At 40.0% G+C, this 18,746-nt stretch overlaps 1 protein-coding gene across 1 annotated transcript in view; it reads right to left on the minus strand.

The window, feature by feature from the left end:
• Nucleotides 1-18,746, minus strand: part of ano2b (anoctamin 2b) — a 71,104-nt gene that overhangs the window by 38,380 nt on the left and 13,978 nt on the right. Inside the window, exons 4-15 of the mRNA XM_088003527.1 lie at nt 12,328-12,426; nt 11,136-11,287; nt 8,747-8,801; nt 8,109-8,160; nt 7,140-7,223; nt 6,282-6,337; nt 5,744-5,791; nt 3,625-3,689; nt 1,929-2,063; nt 1,254-1,414; nt 403-485; nt 113-205 (exon numbers count right to left, since the gene is read on the minus strand). Coding sequence (XP_087859653.1) covers nt 113-205; nt 403-485; nt 1,254-1,414; nt 1,929-2,063; nt 3,625-3,689; nt 5,744-5,791; nt 6,282-6,337; nt 7,140-7,223; nt 8,109-8,160; nt 8,747-8,801; nt 11,136-11,287; nt 12,328-12,426 — 1,083 coding nt within the window. The remainder of the gene's footprint in view (nt 1-112; nt 206-402; nt 486-1,253; nt 1,415-1,928; nt 2,064-3,624; nt 3,690-5,743; nt 5,792-6,281; nt 6,338-7,139; nt 7,224-8,108; nt 8,161-8,746; nt 8,802-11,135; nt 11,288-12,327; nt 12,427-18,746) is intronic.

Raw genomic sequence — 18,746 nt, forward strand, 5'->3', positions numbered from 1 at the left:
TTCCTTTCACTTTGCGCTGGTTTGTGTCTATCATAAAGTACATGAAAAAATGAGGCTGTAATGAGTAAAAAAAATATTAATTCCTTTTCCGATCATGTTTTAAAGTTCCTACCTCGTTCTTTTTCTTTTTCTTCTTCTTCTTCTGCTGCTGCTTCCTCTGTCGCTTCTCCAGGAGGATGGTCTCATACTTTGGCCGGGGATGTTCCTGACAACAAAACAGGAGCTCAGTTATGGAACAAAATTCCCATGATGCATCTGTGCAGCTGATTTAGTACTTAGTAACGAGCCACATGACGCCCTGTTCTCATCAATTATCCCTGTAGATCAGAGCTGATCTGTATGTAAATATCTACGTCTGAGTTTCTAGATGGTTTGGTGATTTTTTTTTGTTGTTTTTTTTACCTCGTCCTCCTCGATTCCCGTCAGATCCCAGCTGAAACTCAGGCTGATCTGTCGCCGTTTCCAGTGCTCCAGGAACAACACAGCTGCACACACACACACAAAAATTCAGTCAATCATTCTATCAAAAACTTTGCTGTCTACAAACCAAAAAACAGGATTTTACCGCTAAAAAACAAAAAAATATGGGAAAAACCTCCAACTTTTTCTTAAGCCCAAAAGTTTTCATACCTCTGGCAGATTTTGATATAATTTTGTTATCACTGAAGCAAAATCTTTGTTTCCGGACCACTCAAAAGATAATGAAACATGTTAAATGTTTGTCTTTTACTTATGTTCTAATCAAAAACGGCAGATAAAAAAATTATTTACATCATTTTCAATACTAAATGGAGAGATATTTATTATTTCTTGCAAATGTTGACCACCTTTCTGTAGCTTTTCCAGTCACTCTGGCTAAATAGAAAATAACTTATCCAATATGTGCTTTGCATCGGATCTGTCATGGCTTCTTCCTGTCTGAGTGGCTTTTCAGCCCCTGTGAGTGCAGAGCGTTTTTCATGGAGGATAACGACACTCAGACAGCAATCTTAGCTTATGTCAACCTCTGTATTTTTTTAAAAAGTGTATTTTCAAACAGTAAGTGTAAATATCTGTGTGTGTTTTTCTTTTGTTGAACTCCTGAAACTTTACTCCCGTGCCGATTTAGCTTGTCGCCACAAGTGTCCGCCTCCACTTGAGGCGAGAGAGGACGTAAGATATTAATGAGCACCTTCATGCTCACCCCACCTGTCCTCTTTTGTCTCCCTCTCGCACACACACACACATGCACTGGCGCAAACCCGAAACCTCACCCCACAGAGACATGAAGATGGCGAAGAAGACGGTGGCAGGGTTATCGAAGAGGTGCGAAGCCCTGGCGGTGCCGCAGGCCGTGCTGAGGTGCCAGTAGTCGCAGGCGCCGTCGCATAGCGGACACATGGTGAAGTTGAGACGCTCGTCGCACATCTCCAAACTGCAAAGAGGGAGAGATGGAGGGAGGAAAGGAAGGGCGAGAACTTCAACCTGCCGACAGACGTGCCGACGCTTATTGTGCGCAGCATGAAAACAAAACCGTGATTTCAATCCCCGCATAAAAAAAAAAAAAAAGACTTTAGGAGATGCTCGTGTCTGTTACATGTGCGTACAAGAAATGAATGGGACTTTCAACTCCTGACTACCACACAAGCTTTTGTACTTTGACCCTATTCATAGTCGGTGTGGGCTGAATCCATGACACTCGCACACACACTGCCAGCCGTACCTTCTGTGCCTCCCACACGGCCGTGACTAAAGCCAGATACAGCAGGTATCTGGGCAATCCCTGTCTAGTGGAGTGTGTGAGTGTGGCTCGTGAACATGAGCACACGCTGAAAAGAGATCCCTCATTTTCAGACTCTTCCACTGTTTTACGGCGAGCCTCCGTCCCGCTCCGTTTTACACGTTCGACTAAAATCTGTGAGAGAACGGCTCGAGGTAACCGGTTGTACCTGGGGATGTTAGTGTCCACCGTCGCCACGCCGTATCCAAACACGATGATTCCCACTATGGAGGCCGGGATGAGCAGCTGGGTGTAAACACCAAGCCATGCAAAATACAGGCCGATCTTCTCTCCAAAGTACTTCCTGCAGAAAAACAAGACAGGCTCACGTGAGACGAGGATGAGTTTGCAAATCTCTGCATTCCTAAAATGTAACTGGGGACTATTTGTCAAAATGGAAGGAAAATTAACTTCTTCTCTTGCTTCCCTTCATCCAAAAGACTTCCTCAGTTCATGGGTGAGAATTATCCCAGTACCTGAGCGTTCTGTTTTTGGGTTAAAACTGTTCATCAAAGAGTTGGCTTATTGAGACGAGGCTCAGCGCTTCATCTACGTCTCAAAAACATGAAGAGAACGACATTCACACTTTGGACAGGGAAGACAGGGGGTTTAGAGGAGCGAAAGAAAAAATATCTACATGAAACAAAAAAAAAAGCAGGAGTAAAACGAGGAGGTGGTCTACGGTTTCATCTTTCTACAGTGCAGGACAAATCAAGAATAAATCATACTCTGTTCATACTTCTCCGTCAATACTTAATGGAGGAATGTTGTTTGAATTTGCTGGTCGGATCTTTGTCTGTCGGTGTTCAATATGCAGATACATACAATGATGTGCAATGTGGAGTCTGTATTGACGTCTTCAAGATTGGCAACATTTAAATCAGTAGATGCTTTTCCAAAAGTGCACATGCGAGCAACACTGCTGGTCAAGACCAAGAGCAGAAGTTAAATATACCAAATGATTTGTATCAAAATGTTTGTAATAATCAGTCTTTCAGATGAACTAGATTAGCAACAGAGCGCTTTTAAAACCTAGAGTAGGGTGCCGGTTTGTTGGGTTTCCAAGCTACTGCTTAATGCATAGACTGTTATTGACGGTGCTTCCATTACAAATATGTGCAAAACATTAACAATATTCTGCAAATGTTGAAAAGTCCACAAATTCACAATTGCATTGTTGCAATTAAATAAGAAACGCGATTAAAGTTTGTTTGTGTTTTGTTTAATAAGTCATTCATGTCACACCATCATCCTCCCAAATGTCGTCTTCTTCTTCATGGTTTGCACCACGCTTTTTTCATGTGATGTGAAGAAAAGTGCTTCCATTTCGGTTTTGCAAAATAAGCCAATTTCAATATCTCCAAAACAAACAAAACTCCTGATCCTAGAGCCAAAACCTTTGATCTTAAAACAAGTGTTTTCAAAATTAGCACGTTTCCATCAAGTGGATTTATTTTCAAAATGTCAAATTGCGCAATTATACGGTCAACGGAAACACAGCTAGAGAAATGTTTGACTAATAAACTCACATTTGCGCTAAAAAGACTGTTAACTCTGAACTTCCCATGCAAAATATCTTCATTGCCAATAGCTGCATTTTTTTTTACGTATCTCCAGATTGTGGCTTCAGAAATAAATAGAAATGCAATAAGTCACAAACCTGAACTCAGTTGAAAAGAAAAGTCAAAATGTATGACAAATAGCCAGTTAGCTAGCTGTTGAGAAAAACATTAATTATGCATTTCTGAGTATAATTAAATATGACCTGACAGACTGCAGTATTTTCTATAACCGTAGATTCGGTGGTAGTTATGAGATGAACCGTGTTCAGAGGGGTAGCCGGCTCTTCTGTTTTGCAACATTACCTGACCAGATCAATGGGCTGGTACTTGTAGAAGGCCGAGTATCTTGCCCACTCTTCGAAAAGAACCTGACAGTGCACACACACACACACACCCACACACACACAAAGAGACAGAGAGAGACAGAGTGAGAGAGAGAGAGAAAAACATTCAGAGTCAAGTCAATGTGGGTGTGTGTTGTCATGTTGAAAGTTGAAAAACATTTTTTATTTTTTTTCCAGAGGCACAGCTGATCCGGAGGCAGGCGCCTCCTGATTGGCCGAGCTGAGCCTCGGAGGAGCTGCGGTGTAAGTAACTCCATCCTGAAGACGAGTGAAACCCGGTAAGGTGGGAGGAAGACGGCCCGGCAGAAACACGGTGTCGGGTTCGACAACATCCACCGCACACGGAGCGCTTTCCAGAAACGCTTTGTGTTTATGCCCAGAAACGCAGAGAGAAGTGAAACTACTGTCACTTTGGCTTTTACTGTGCTTCGTTTGAGATTGCTTATCCGTTCCTCCAATCAGACATGCAAGTGTTTGAAAATAGTCCAGATTTTTCCACTTTGTAAGCAAAGTTATTCCTTATTGCAGCATCTAGGAGAAACATTCTGGCTTTAACCATCGCAAACCTTGAACTGACTAGACTTTTGCACATTTTGCCATTTTTCTCGTAGTATTGGAGAATTGAAAGGTGGATAACTCTTAAATATATAAGTAAAAGAAATAACGAACGGAGACATAGTTCTTGCTGCTAGGCTGCTAGTATTTCCACTCTTACAGTAGCCACAAAATTCAACGTGTTTGATGAGTTTTCGTTTTTCAAGTAAAGAAACTGACATTTCTTGACTGATCAGCTCAGTCGGAGTCAGGTCCGGGATTTAATTAGGCCATTTGATCTGAGACATTTGTTTGGAGTTCTCTTTGCATGTCCTTCGAACAGTAAAGACCAGAGTTAGTTCTCTTCTCTACATAGGCAGTGGCGCAACTGCACATTATTCAGGTGGATGTGAAAACATAAATCGGCGTCCCCCCACCCCAGGCGACGCTATGTGAAGTGTAAAAATCGCTACATTTACCTCGTTATGTGCGAGAGGTGAAGGAGCTTGAGGCGCGCTGAAGTGTATGGGAAAACATAATCGGTGCGTCGCCCCCTCCAGACGGGGTTTTGGCGCCCCCTCTGGTGCTGCGCCCCTATGCGTTGCATACGCTGCATTCCCACTTTTTGCGCCTCTGTACATAGGCCAAAAATATCAGTGAAGTAGATCATAACTTTTCTTTTGTGCTGTATCTATTGGATTGTCTTAATCATTTTTTAAAATATGCAGTATATTAGTATGTAAAATATCTCTGTTCTCTGGGCTATTCTTCATTTTTATTTTTTAATTTGTTTTTATTAACCAGGTCAGTCAATTAAGAATAAATTCTCATTTTCAGCAGCGACATGTACAGAAAACATTAGAACAGAATATCAGAAAACAGAGAAAAAACTGAATTACGATCATATTCATACTGACTCAACATGCTATAATACATGAGTCAACGGCTTTTAAAAGCAGGTACAATTGTTAAATAAATGTTAAATTATAAATCCGCAGCAGAAATCTAAGACATAACGCCGGCTGGGTTGAAATGAAAGCCTGTGTAGCAACTGAAAAATGTTTTGTTTATCCTAATTTACATTCCCATCCCTGCTTGTTCTGTTATGTTGTGGTATACTTTGGACAGATTTATTTACCGCGGGTTTATTTCCAGTCTGGACTTTCAGTCAACAGATTACCGTTTCTCTCTCTCTCCATCTCTCGTTCTCGCTCCGCCTGGGAGGAACGTTTGCTCGACTTAAACTCCAATCTGTGCCGGTGTTAGGCAGATGGGACGACGTACGAATGCGAACGAAAGGAGAACAGAACTGCCATTGTTCGGAAAGGCCCGTGTGTTCCGTCGCTTAGATATCCGCCAGGCCAGGGTTCGGGGTTCGAGCTGCAAGCGGCCCGACCCCGGGCCCCGGCCAGGGGTCGCGTTCGACGTCCGGCGTCGAAGTTTAGCGTCTCTTTTAAGGGCAGATGGAACAGGGGAGGAGGAGGGAAAACGGAGGGTTAAACCAAACTGAACGAAAAGGCAGAGGTGTGAAAGCGGAGCAGCACCTGTCTGTCGTTGCGCTCCTCCAGATGTCCAGTGACCTTAAAGTCACCCTGCGGAGCAAAAGGACAGACATGAGGAAACACCAGAACACAGGAAAAACAACTAGTCACACTTTAAAAGCTCAAATGATTGTTAATGGGAAAAAAAATCCACATGAATAAATATCAATATGAAGGAAGGAAATCTGTCAAATACAGATACAAAAAATGTAAACTGATAGTTTATTTTACAAGAAATGCAATCAGGAGAAATTATCAAATTTTACAAGAAAAAACTGGAATATATGTTGACTTTTATAATAATATCCTTTTCACATACTTGTTGAAACTGCCATGAAATAGTGGCAGTTTAATATGAGACACATAATCTGTGAAACAAAATGCATCTCCTCCACCTTCACGGCAAAAACACAGAATCCCACCCGGCCGTTTCTGCTGCAACTCTCAGTGCGCTTGAAATGAGAGAAAACTAAATCACGTGTAATTTTTCAGCCAGATATAGGAAATAGTTTTAAGTCAATACTTCACGGCTCACACTTACATCATGAAGAGGGAAGGCGGCGTCATATACGCCCTTGGCTATCAACGTGCTGATGCCTGGAAAAGAGAGGAGGGGCATCGGTGAGGTCAGGTCAGGTCAGGTCACATCATGTCACACGTTTTATTTTAAACGGAGCAGGTTTTAAATCAGAAACTCGACCTCTGGTCAGAGGGGGAAAAACAGATAGTAAAGCAGTTCTGTTATTTGAGTTTTTCAGATGATTAAAATGTAAAGGTCAACCTATGTCAACAAGTTCAACACGTCTTTTTATTTTTGAATTTAGGAACGTTTTATTCAATCTCTGAAGAACTTACAAAGAAAACTTGTTGTATTTTATTTGTTTTTGTGAGCTGATGCATGAAAAAATGATCGAGTCAGAAGGGCATATGAAGAGAACATATACTTTCACTTTTTACTGCATATTTATAAGGTTTAGATCTGGGTGCTGACTAAGATGTTCTGTTACAAGAATATGATCTTATTCCATTATAGCTCATGCTAAATTCAAAGTAAAATCAATGCAGTTCAAAGACAGTGTAAGCGTTATTAGTCCATGGAAGGGGATTTGTTAAAAAGCAGAGAACACCTGTGTGGTTAACAAACACCACACCCAGGAAACACCCATCCTCACGCATGAACACACACTCAACCAGACAGAAACAACCACATCTCCCAGAGGCCCCTGCTTCCAATCTTTAGCTGACCTAGGAAGTGTGACCCACTTGTGGAGGAGATGGTGCAGAGCAACAGGGTGTGTGTGTGTGTGTGTGTGTGTGTGTGTGTTGCTCCGCTGAGGAATGAAGGGAATAGAGGAAAAGCAAGGTCAGAGAGAGAGAGATGAAGCTCTGTTTTCTCTACCGTTCCTCCCCTGCAGCCCTGTGAGAACCCGCTGGCTGAGGCCGTCTGCTGCCATGGGCCAGCCAACCAGACATATGGGGGACACTGGACATGAAAAGGGTGTCAGCTCATCTCCACAGAGGAACCACGGATCGCACAAACTACATCAACGCCAAGTACAGTACATGTTACACATGCAGCTAACCCGCTTCCTAGCACGGCTGTTTTGGGGAGAGCCGGTGCTTTTTCCTGCCTTGCTAGCAACAACAAACATTAACGCTGAGGTAATATTATTATATTTATAATTATCTCAGTCCTGATATTGGTGGAACGTCTAGTGAGCTGCTGTGTTTCTGTGGAGAGTCAAACAGAACTGAGGTGAGCAACTGTCTCAATGAAAATATTCAGGGAGAAAAATTCCCAGCTAAGCTAAGCTAAATTAGCCTAGCCTAGCTCTAAATGCATCTAAATGGGATATATATTGAGGTACTTCATGAGGGTATTAAGCGACAGACCAACACAACGTAGGGGATGCATTTTAGGTCAAGGGAAAATTAGAAAGTTGACTTTGTGAAAATGGTGGAGGCAGCATCATGCTGAGGGAATACTTTGGTTTCAGATTGAATACACCAAGTCTGGATGGATGGAGGTGAAAAGTAAAATAAAAATCAGAATCTAAATATTGTATATTTTGTAGTGCAGCTGTTTAGAAAAAATTGTGGTGGCAGCATCATGATGTGGGGATGCAGTAGCAGGGGAGCCGGTCGTGTTGGTCTGTCACATTAAACACCCAGTTTGTGGTTGTGATGCAACGACATCACAAGACAGTTTGTCTGCTTTGGGTTCATTTGGTTTGACTCAAATATCAACTTTTGGGTACCTAAGACCTAAGACTTTATCTTTCTTCACAATGTTTTTTTTTTTTTAATTCTGCTTTGTGGCATAATTTTACAAAAATTCCGCCACAAATTTTTGTGGCAGCTTCCTCACCTATGGTTTGACATGTTCGTACACACACCGTCCGCCTCAGGATCTCATAGACCTGGAAAAGATTCAAGACCATCAGTTTGGAAATAAACAGAGTCAGAGTCATTGTGGTTAAACGAAAATACAGAACAGAGGAGGAGATTTCTGCCAAAGTCTCTAAAATTTCTAGACTGATTTCATGTATTTCAGGGAAAAAAACATGAATATTTTCCAACATAAAAGATCACAATTTCCCATGATTGAAGGCATAAAAATGTTCAATGTTAGACCTACATTTTAAATATTTTAAAATAATGAATTGAAAAAAAATAACCTTAAGAATAAACAAACTTACAAGAATTTCCATAAAAAAATTTTCATGTATTTTTTTTATTTTACAACGTCACAGAACATTTTAGACCTAATAACACAAATTGTTGCCTTTAATCGTGGAAAATTGTCTCTTTTTCATGCAAATGCGCAACTTTTCAAAATTTGGGTATGTGTTTTTTTTTTTCTTCCAAATATGTGCAATTCATCTAGAAATTTCAAAATGTTTTGTTGAACATTTTCTCCTCTGTTCTCCACATATTTATTTTCCCTTTACGTCACTCTTTATACTCCATCACAGGTAAATAAATGAGCGATTATAACACACTTACTATTCTGCCTCTTGTAGCGTTGTCAAAGAACGTGTCCTTAGACGTGATATTGTACCTGAAGTAAACACAGCCAGCAGGTTGTTATGGATGCGCTTCTTTGTATTTAAAATCATACAAATCAAGTGATGAGAGTTCATGTAGGAGGAGTGAATGTACTGTGCCAATCTGAGGGGAACCATTTTCATTTCACAACTAAGGAACAATAAAAAAAATAAATAAATAAATAAATAAAAGCTGTCAAACAAATGGTTCAACGATTATTTAAAAACATTCATAGCACTTCTCTGAGCCTTTTAATCCCATTTTGACAAGATCAAATTAGGAGAAGTCAGAAAGAAAGAAAAAAGATAAGGTGCCATTACCTCTGTCTGAAACAGTATTTAGTCAGTCAAGAGCAAAGCTAGCTGTGTTTGAAAGACTTATGGATCCATTAAACACCATTACCAGAACCTGACAAGTCTGAAGTGTAGCAGAGATCAGAAGTGATTTATTTAAATAATTCTCTGTTCACAAATCTGGAAAAGAGTTGAAGCTGTGAAGCTTAAAGTAAAAACCTGTAAAAATTTAGATTCCACATCTGGTTTTGATGTATCTTTAAGATCCCTGTCCTGTTGGAGCTTCCAATTGTGTCCAAATGGAGTTTAGGAAACAGGAAGTAATCGTTTGTCTTCGTTTCTTCGTCCACTCTGGACATCGGTAACAGCAGCTATGTTTAGATTCAATTGCAAACTTTGAAAATGTGGCGATGTTCCATTGGTTTGGAACGGACCAATCAGGCTATGCTAACCGTCATTTCGTCAGACATTGACGCAACGCATGGAAGTGCAGGGTGCTAACTAGCATGGATCAGTCATTTGCTACATCAGAACTTGTTGCCATCTCCCCTTCAGCACTTTAACTCATTTCAGAAAAACCCCAAGCGTTCGTGTAAAAAATGATTTTGCGAACTTGAGTAAGTTATTTTGAAGTTTGCCGTTTCCTTTAGCCTTCTTTAACATGTACTTCAAAAAGTGCATTAAAAAAAGACAAACACAAAAAGGTTTACGTGGTTTTCAGATTTTCCGAATGAGTTATGACCTAGCTAACCTTCCCAGCCCGAACCTCCAGGATGGAAAGGAGCACTCCATTTCTAAGTTAGCAACTTCTACTTCCTGTTTATTAAAGAATTCGAATTGGATTGAAACAGAGCCAGTGACATTGTAGCATCCTTATAGAGGCGTTAGGGTTAGGGTAAAAGTGTCCTAATTAACTTGTTTCCATCTGAAACCAAATAACTTCAATTTGGACAAACCTTGATGCTCCAAAATTATTCTGAAACATGTAAGAAAGTTGGTTTTAGGAATACATAATGAAAGCTAACATTCTCCCAAATGCCTCCCCTCGACCTCATTGAAAACGTGGACAATGCTTAAAAACTCATAAAAGCTCTCCTTGAAACCAGAGAAATGAACTGACCTCTACCTATTTTTGTCAAGAGCAGCAGATAAAAAATACGTCCACAGCAAAATTCAAACCTGTGCAAAAACGGAGGAAACGCAGAGAGGAGTTGATTTACCAAAAGGACAACCTGAAACAAAACTCGTCCTGAATACTTCATTTGAACAAGTGTCCAGGTTAATGCTCAGGTTGCTTGTTCAGCGGTTCACTCAGTAACCTCAACCCTTGACCTCTGGCTGCTCAGGCTTCCTCACAGCACAGATACAACTATCAGAATCGGTCAGAGTAGATGTTTGGATTGAGGGGAGAAAGTAGCAACCAGGTGTTGCTAAGGAGACGAAGAGATGAATCCAACGTGGTGATGTTTGGTTATAAGCAGAGGCAGGTAGAGTAGCCAAAAATTATACCCAAGTAAAAGTAACACTACTTCAACATGTTCAACAGCAAACGAGTATTTGGTAAAAAGTCTACTCAAGTACTGAGTAACTGATCAAATTATAAATCATTTAATATTTAAAAATGACATAATCAAACAGATCAAAATATAAAGTTAAGTGGAAATTTTGGTATTTTAAAGACCAAAATGACAATAATTCATATAAGTAACAAAAAATAACAGAATCGAGCAAAAGAAAACCAGTTTCTTTCCATAAAACAAAAAACAAAAAAACATATAAAACTTTAGTAAAAGCTGCCTGTGTGTGTCTGTGCCTGGTGAATTTTTGGTTAAAACATGTTTGTGATTCATTCAGAGAGAAGAGAATCCAGACATGCTGCTCAAGTAAGAGTAGAAATACTTCATAATGAAATGACAAGAGTAAAAAAGTAAGAAGTACAACGTAGTAAAAGTACTCCTGAAAGTTACTCAAGTAAATATAGTTCAGTAAATGGTTATAAGGCAAGCAAAACATAGCAGATGGATGGACGGATGGACGGATGGACAGAGTCTTACATGTGCAGTTTGTCCCTGGAGAAGCAGTGGGACAGGAACTTGGTGCTGCCATGGTCCTGGTGTGGTACTTTGGGCTCAAAGGGTTGGTTCAGTTTCCTCCACACTGAGCTCATACTGGACCCAAAACCACTTTCTTCTCTGAGTTCGTAACTCTGAGAAAAACCAAGACAACAGACACGCTGGTCACTCAGCGCTGGACACTAGAAGTACTTTAGACTTTGAGGGGAATCGTCTCTTCAGACAGCTTCTTTCTAGTTTGGGGGTTTTTTATCAATCAGATTCCAAAATTGTTCTCACATTTTCTGCCATAAAACATAACTGCAGCTCAGTTGTCTTTAAGCATAAGAATGCTTTTAACAACACGTCGCCTACATCGACAGCACGTCGCAAAAGTATTTACACGCAAGTTACAATCAAAGTCTTGGATGTATTTTAATGGCATTCTATGTGACAAACTAACACAAATCAGCACATTTAATTAATGTTTTTTCAATTCCGTTTATTTATAAGGCTCCATTTCACAACTAAGGTCGACTAGAGGAACTTTAGAAAAAATTATTTAAATCTGATCATATACATGATCCTAGTCATCAATCAGAGCTTTAAGTTTAGTTCATTATTCAAATTAGAACGTTTACTGCAGCTGTTGCCTCATGGTGAAGCTCTCAAGTTTTCACAACCTCTAAAACTTTTGTTCCCAATATGACACGTTATTTATTAATAATGTACTGCAGAAAGGGACCATCTCAGAATAATGCTGCCACCACCATGTTTCACTATAGAGACGGTGTGTTAAGGGTGATGTGCAGCATTTGTTCACTTTTGGTAGCTTCTACATTATATATCCCAACATAAATCAGGACTTGTCTGTCTTAGTTAGACCCCTGCTGTGTTCCTGGATGCTCTTGTTGATGCTAATAGATTCTACTAACTTAAACTTTTTTAACTTTACATCATTGCATTTATTTTAAATGTGGTACATCAATAAAAGATTTCAACTGAACTTAATCATGTATCATTTTTCAATTATGCACTTCTTTATGTGTCGGTCGCATAAATTCCAGTTCAAAGTCTGTGCCTGAAATGTGAAAATCATGACTGTACAGCACTTCATATGAAGCCTGGAAGTTAATTTCGTCAGTTTGGTGTTTTTTAGAATCCGGTCTGCGTCAGAGGTGTACCTGAATCTCACCTGCTTGGTGGGAACTTTAATCTTGAGAAACTCGGCCTCTCTACACAACACGGGCCATGGCGCGTGGATCCGAGTGAAGCTGGGCCCGTGGGTCTTCGTCTGCCAAGCCGACAGGAAACAAAGAAAAGAGAAGAAGACGTTTCACGTTTGAACGGAGCTGAAAAAGAAACTGGACAGGAACAGAAAAAAAAAGAAAAAAAAAATGTCCCCAGACACGTTGGAGCTGAAAAAAAAAAAAAAAAACAGTTGATTCCTCGCAAATATTTGTGTGCATGTACTTTTCTGTTCTGTGAAATATAATACCAGCCTGCTTGGCTGAAACCAACTGCTGCTCAGAAATGGCTTAACGGACCATCTGTCAATGCAGCTTCGCCTTCCAAAATAGCAGACTTTGTTTTAGCAAGAGGCCTAAATACAAAACGCAATTCACTTTAAGTTCCTGCTGCTCCAAGTTCATGTCTGACGTCTGAAGCTTCGGCTGAGAGGGATTCTTCAGGAGGTGGAAGCAGGTAATGTCTTACCTGCAGGACAAAACTCTCTGGGTGACTTTATTTAGATCAGCTGGTGCTGAAAGCTGAAGCATGAACAGCAACTCATTGAAGATACAGTTATGTCAATATTTCATTGTCCTCTAACTGAACCAATCTGAATTAATCTGAACTAAACTGAATTGACTGGAACTGAACTGATCTGAAGTTCAGTATTGAATTGAACTGAATTGAATGGAATTGATCTGAAGTGAACTGAAACAAATTGATCTGAACTGAACTCAATTGAACTGAACTGAATTGCCATCAGTGCCAGTATTCCCTGTCTTTGCTCCGACCCACTCCCACTCTTTGGCGGACCAAACTTGCCCGGCAACCGTTCCTCTAGTATTTATGACAGATCGCTGTGACCAACGCTGACGGGCCGCCTGAGGCTGTTGTCTGTAGCAGTCCGCTCCTCACACATTTTTATTTAGCTTCTTCTTCTGCTAATGAATAACTGTGTCTGGCCCACACAGTCATTATAATAAGACGCATTAACAAAAGATGACAATTATTTCCCTAAAATAGGACCATAGAGGTGCGTGATCGAATAGCGGAGCTCCGCCGTGGGGTATAGATATGTAATGAGACAGAGTGTGGAGTGCATTCGCTGCATTCAGTGCTGAAAGTTTATCCTGTAAAATCTACGCCGCCGCTTTAATGGTCTTGGTTGTTAGCCTAAACAGGAATGAAAGTCGGCAGAGGCAGCGGGGGACGGCGGCCAGGTAACCTTAGCCTTCTCAGACCCCCTCCAGCTTCTGTAGAAAGGGTCGAGTGATGGGAGAGGAGAAAGGTGGCATGGCCGACAATGGAAATCTGAGACGAGTCCTTTTCTCCTCTCAGGACTCCTTCTCTGCTGAGATCTTTCACCTCCCCAAACTGTGCTTTCTGCTGCTTTCATGACTGACTGACTGACTGCTTGTCTCTCTTCCTCTGACCTTCCCTTAACATCTCTCTCACTTCCAGCCATGTTCTCTTTTGTCCCACATGGGGAGCCAGGTCACTTTGCTCTCCCTTCAAATAAAATCACATGTATGGATCATTTCCGTATAAGGAATCTCTCAGGCCTCTAAAAGCACAGAAACCCTGATCTATGGCGGACGGAGACCACAGATCAAACTAAAAACCGTTATTTTGTGAATGCTCGGAGTCTGCTATTTGCGTTGATGCCTGCACTTTGCTATTTTGAGAAGTGTGTTATTGTGCTCTAACCAATCTGTAACCAGTAGCAACCAATTTCTGCCTCCTGCCAAAGCTAGAACTGAAAGAAAGGTACATTTTGTGCATGTGCCTGTTCTTCACCACCACACAAAACACAACTGAGATCAATGTTGTGAAAGTTGGACAAGAGTTTGAGGATGACTAAAGTGAAGAAACTTCTGGAGTGAAGTTGTTTTTTGGAATAAAGTTTGATTTGACACTTTTTTTTCTTGGATTGATTAAAGAGTTTTGACTAAAAACAAAATGTCACAAGCAAAATTTTGTTTAATGTTTTAGTCCAACTCAATGTAAGATGGAAGGAAACAGAAACGTGGTTTTTAACATTTCTTGTATTACAACCGTCCAACCACTCCCTCAAAAGCCCCCCCAATTCAAAACACATTTCTACGGTGGCCCAGACAGGTCATCAACATGCTAAAGCATCAACACAACAGCAAAATCTAAACAAAAATAGAATTTATGGAATATATAAAAAGGCTCGCAAGCACAACCTATGCTAACTTCCACTTAAGCATAGCATAACCTCTATTTTAGCATAGCTTTTACTAGCATAGCTTTCATATTATCTCCATTATATCATAACCTCTATTTTAGCATAACTTCCGTATTAGCATTCCACCCATTTTAGCATAACCTCTGTTTTAGCATAACTTTCATCTTATTACAACAACCTCTTTAGCATAGCTTCCAATGTGGCTTTTGCTGTTGTGGCTTTTTAATTTTTTCTTTTTGTCCTTTTGGGCTGAAGTATATTTCACTGCAGTTAGGCTCCCAGTTATCTGGAATATGTCTCCACCTGTTTGGCACATCTAGACACTGAGATCTTTGTCCTTTATTGCAAAGTTTCTCAATCTCAGTCAGACTGAAAGGAGACTATATGTTAAGGTCCATGCTTGTTTGCAAAACATCTTTAATTACAGTTAATGGTTTTCACAATAAATCCCAATTCTCAACAGAACCAACTACTTAAAGAAACTATTGATCTGGACCCAATTCTAGAGTTGTATGTGAACTCTAGAACTCTTGACCATATGTGAATATGGTCAAGTTTAAAAACTCTTTAGTCAGCCAACACAAATCAATATATAAGTGAAATTATTTTACTCCTTACAAAAAGATTTGCAGCTTCAGTTTAACCCACTGGTACCACTGTACATTTATAGAGTCCGAACCTCTAGTCGGGAACGGACTCATTTGCTCGTCCCTCTTTTAAATCTGAAAATTAGGCAATGGAAAATTAATTATTGATGTTCCTTAACTTGGTTCCTTCTTCCCATTTCCTAACTATTTTCTCCCATCATTTCTTACCACCTGGCTAATCAGCTTTCATCTCGTCCGCCCCGGCTCTGCGCCGCCGCTCACCATCGTTTTCTTTTTTCTTGGTCGCTCCGTCAAAAAGGGGAGGATATAAATACCCTTACCCTGGAGAAGGTTAATTAGCGTCATGATTTCCAATTATCTCTTCATCTCTGTGGGGGGGTTAACTAGGCCGCAGCCAGGGGTGTGGAAGTGTTTTTATTGAGTATGACAAGGTGATCAGCTTCTGTGTGCGTGCGTGCGTGCGTGCGTGCGTGCGTGCGTGCGTGCGTGCGTGCGTGCGTGCGTGCGTGCGTGCGTGCGTGCGTGCGTGCGTGCGTGTATGAGGAGACTGGGTTGGATGTTGTACGATGTGATTTTGGATGTTGTTCTTAAACAGCATTTTGTGCAACTGCCCTGCATTGGCGGTGTACAGTGTTGGGTCATTTGTAAGGCATAATTTTCCAGTACTGTTTTGATTCACTGTGGGATGCTTTGGTAACTGCCTCAAGTACTATGGCTTTAATGTTCATCCTGAAACTTGTGGACCCTTGGGTAAACTGGCATTGGGTCAGTAAACAATGTATATCCCAGTGATCTGATGTTGGAACCATAACTCTTAAAGGGGCGGTATTATAGAAAATTGATTTTTTTAAGCTTAATATCATGTTATAATTGTATTTCCTCATTAAAAACATACCTGTAGTGTTGCCTTGAATGTTTCATGTATGCTTAAGAAATCAAAGATTTTCCTGTGGCAACCATTCAGGAAAGCCTGAACACTTGCTCAAGCAAAGTGCCACATATTTACCCAAAGCTCCTCCAGACTAGCGGCAGCTGCAATTAGCAAACACCTAGTGGAATTGCATGACTTCTGAGCTGCTAAACGGCATCATGGAGTTGTTGGTAATGACATGATGACAGGAGTGTCGGAAAGGGTGAAGCTTCTTAAAGGAACAGAGGCCCAATTTCATGGTGGGCCTCTGTCAAATCAAATATCATTTAATTTTTCACTGAATGTAACAAACAGGACTTAAAAACATATGACATTAAAGCTGCAATATGTAACTTTTATTTTAAAAAATATATATATTTTTATATATATTATTTTGTTAAAATTATCATTATGTTGTGACAGTACAATTAAAGACAAATGATCTGTGAAAAAAGAGCTCCTCTGCCTTCTCCCAATACTAACTACAGAAATACATCAGTCACAGCCAGGAGGAGGATCTTAGCGTTGCCAATCACTCTTATGCTCAACCCTCAGTTTTGCTCTCTGCTAAGCTACCGCTGGTTCACCACAACATAGTTTGCCACCAAAGCTAAAGCCAGTTAAAAGGCCACTGATACAATTTTCCAGTAATGGTAAGTTGTTTCTTTGCCATTAGCACATTGCACATCATACAGGACGTTGATTGACAACACTAAGCCCCTCCTCCTGGCTCTGACTGGTTGTTTTGGGTCAGGAACGCTGCTTTTCTTCAAATAGTAATAGCAGCTCAGGGAGAAGGTGGACAAGATGGATTTTTTCACAGATTATCTGTCTCATACCAAACTGTCGTCACATGTTGACAGTTTAAATATGGAAAAAAAAAAACATATTTTTTGTAAAAGTTATATACTGCAGCTGTAAAGTAAGCCTGGAAACGATTCAGACAGGCCAGGGTTAATCAGGCGTTCATGTTTTCCTGCTTTACTGTTCCAACCTGGGTCAGTTAAGGCCAACCACAGCAACAGTACTGTCCTTAAATATCCAGACTGAAGATTAGTGAGCTGAGCTCCTAGTTCAGGTGTTATATAACGCCATTTTCTGAATAAATTTACACCCTTGCATTGTGGTTAAAAAGGACTGTGTTGTTCTGTAAAGCAGTAGTTTTGTGACTAAAGCATCTCATCATGATTACGTCCATTCCAATCATCTCTTTACACTTTCACCGAATTCTCTTGTTCATATTAAATAAAAACAAACAATCAGCATGCCGAGGTGACGCACTCTACCTGCCTGCATGTAACAACAACAGCTGTGCTACTGAGGAGCCGGAGAAAATGTTTCATTTTATGTTTAGTGCCTTATAACTCGTCTCTATAAGCAAAATGGAGGAAGTGCATGCATATATTATGTTACTTGGAAAATATTGTGTACTGTGTAGGATTCACTCTCCTGACTAGCAGGTGGTGTATTTATGTACTTCCTATGATTAAATATAGAAATGTTTTTATTTTGATTTGTGTTGATCTACTTTGGGAAAGATTAGCACCTGGTTAATCAGTTTATTAATTTCACTTTTAAATTTTGCTTTTTTTTTCTCCCCTCATCACTCTCTCATTAGAGGAGCCATGTCGTGATGACTTCCTGAAGGCAGAGTTTCAGAAAGAGCAGGAGCTTCTTAGAGAGACAGAGGCTCAATTTCAAGGTGTTCAATGACAAAGTCAAAATTATTTTATCATGTTTGATATACAGAGTATTTTTATAACAACTGAAGTTAAAATAGTTGCTTGATTGTGCTATAAAATGGCACTATGTCCCTGGAAAATACATAGTACTTCCCTCAAACTTTCCCTCCCACATTTATCATTATCCCTGGAAAAGGTGCATAAAAAGCATTGAAAATAAACCTAGATTATATTTCAATAACATAATCTCATAGTGAAATATATAGAAACATCCAAACTAAAATAATCGGAAAATGTACACTTATGGCACCAAGAACCGGCTGAACATCCGATATAATTTTTTGTTTGCTATAAAATGCATTATTTTTATCCTTTTAATCACAAAAACAGTCACAGTTTTTAAGGGTAATCAAATCACGTTCTTTACACAAACAAAAGAACCTAAGATTAGACATCATTTATTAGCTATTATTAGTTATACAGTCCCACTTGAATAGAAAATTTTTATGAACTGTCAGTTCCAGCAAACGTTTCCTCCTTACTTATTCTGTTTCTAGTCCCAACAGATTGGACATATTAACCTCAATTTGAGCCATAAGCATTCAATTAAAGTCCAAGCTCCACTTCTTAATTATTTAATTAAATTCATCTGTAGGAGGACGCTCCTGGGAGAGCAGGGGTCATCGTGTTAATCCACAGGTTCTGTCAACAAGTGGTGCCGGCTGGTTTTTCAGGATCCGTATTAATCCGAAGTGAAACACGCTACACAACCGATAAGCCGACTTGTTTCGTTTAAACAAACAATAACGCAGGCAAGTAAACAAACACTGAGATTACTTGGTCAGCTTTTTTTCTCTTATGTTATGTCATCATTAATAATCTGAAAAATTAACCTTATTCTGTTCTTCCATCATTTACTCACTTCCTGGAGATATGACCAAATTAATATAAAGTTGACAATTTACTACTGTAGGT

The sequence above is a fragment of the Poecilia mexicana genome, unplaced genomic scaffold (assembly GCF_051168715.1).
Source record: "Poecilia mexicana isolate PSO_F unplaced genomic scaffold, ASM5116871v1 scaffold_23, whole genome shotgun sequence".
In the NCBI taxonomy this organism is placed as follows: Eukaryota; Metazoa; Chordata; class Actinopteri; order Cyprinodontiformes; family Poeciliidae; genus Poecilia; species Poecilia mexicana.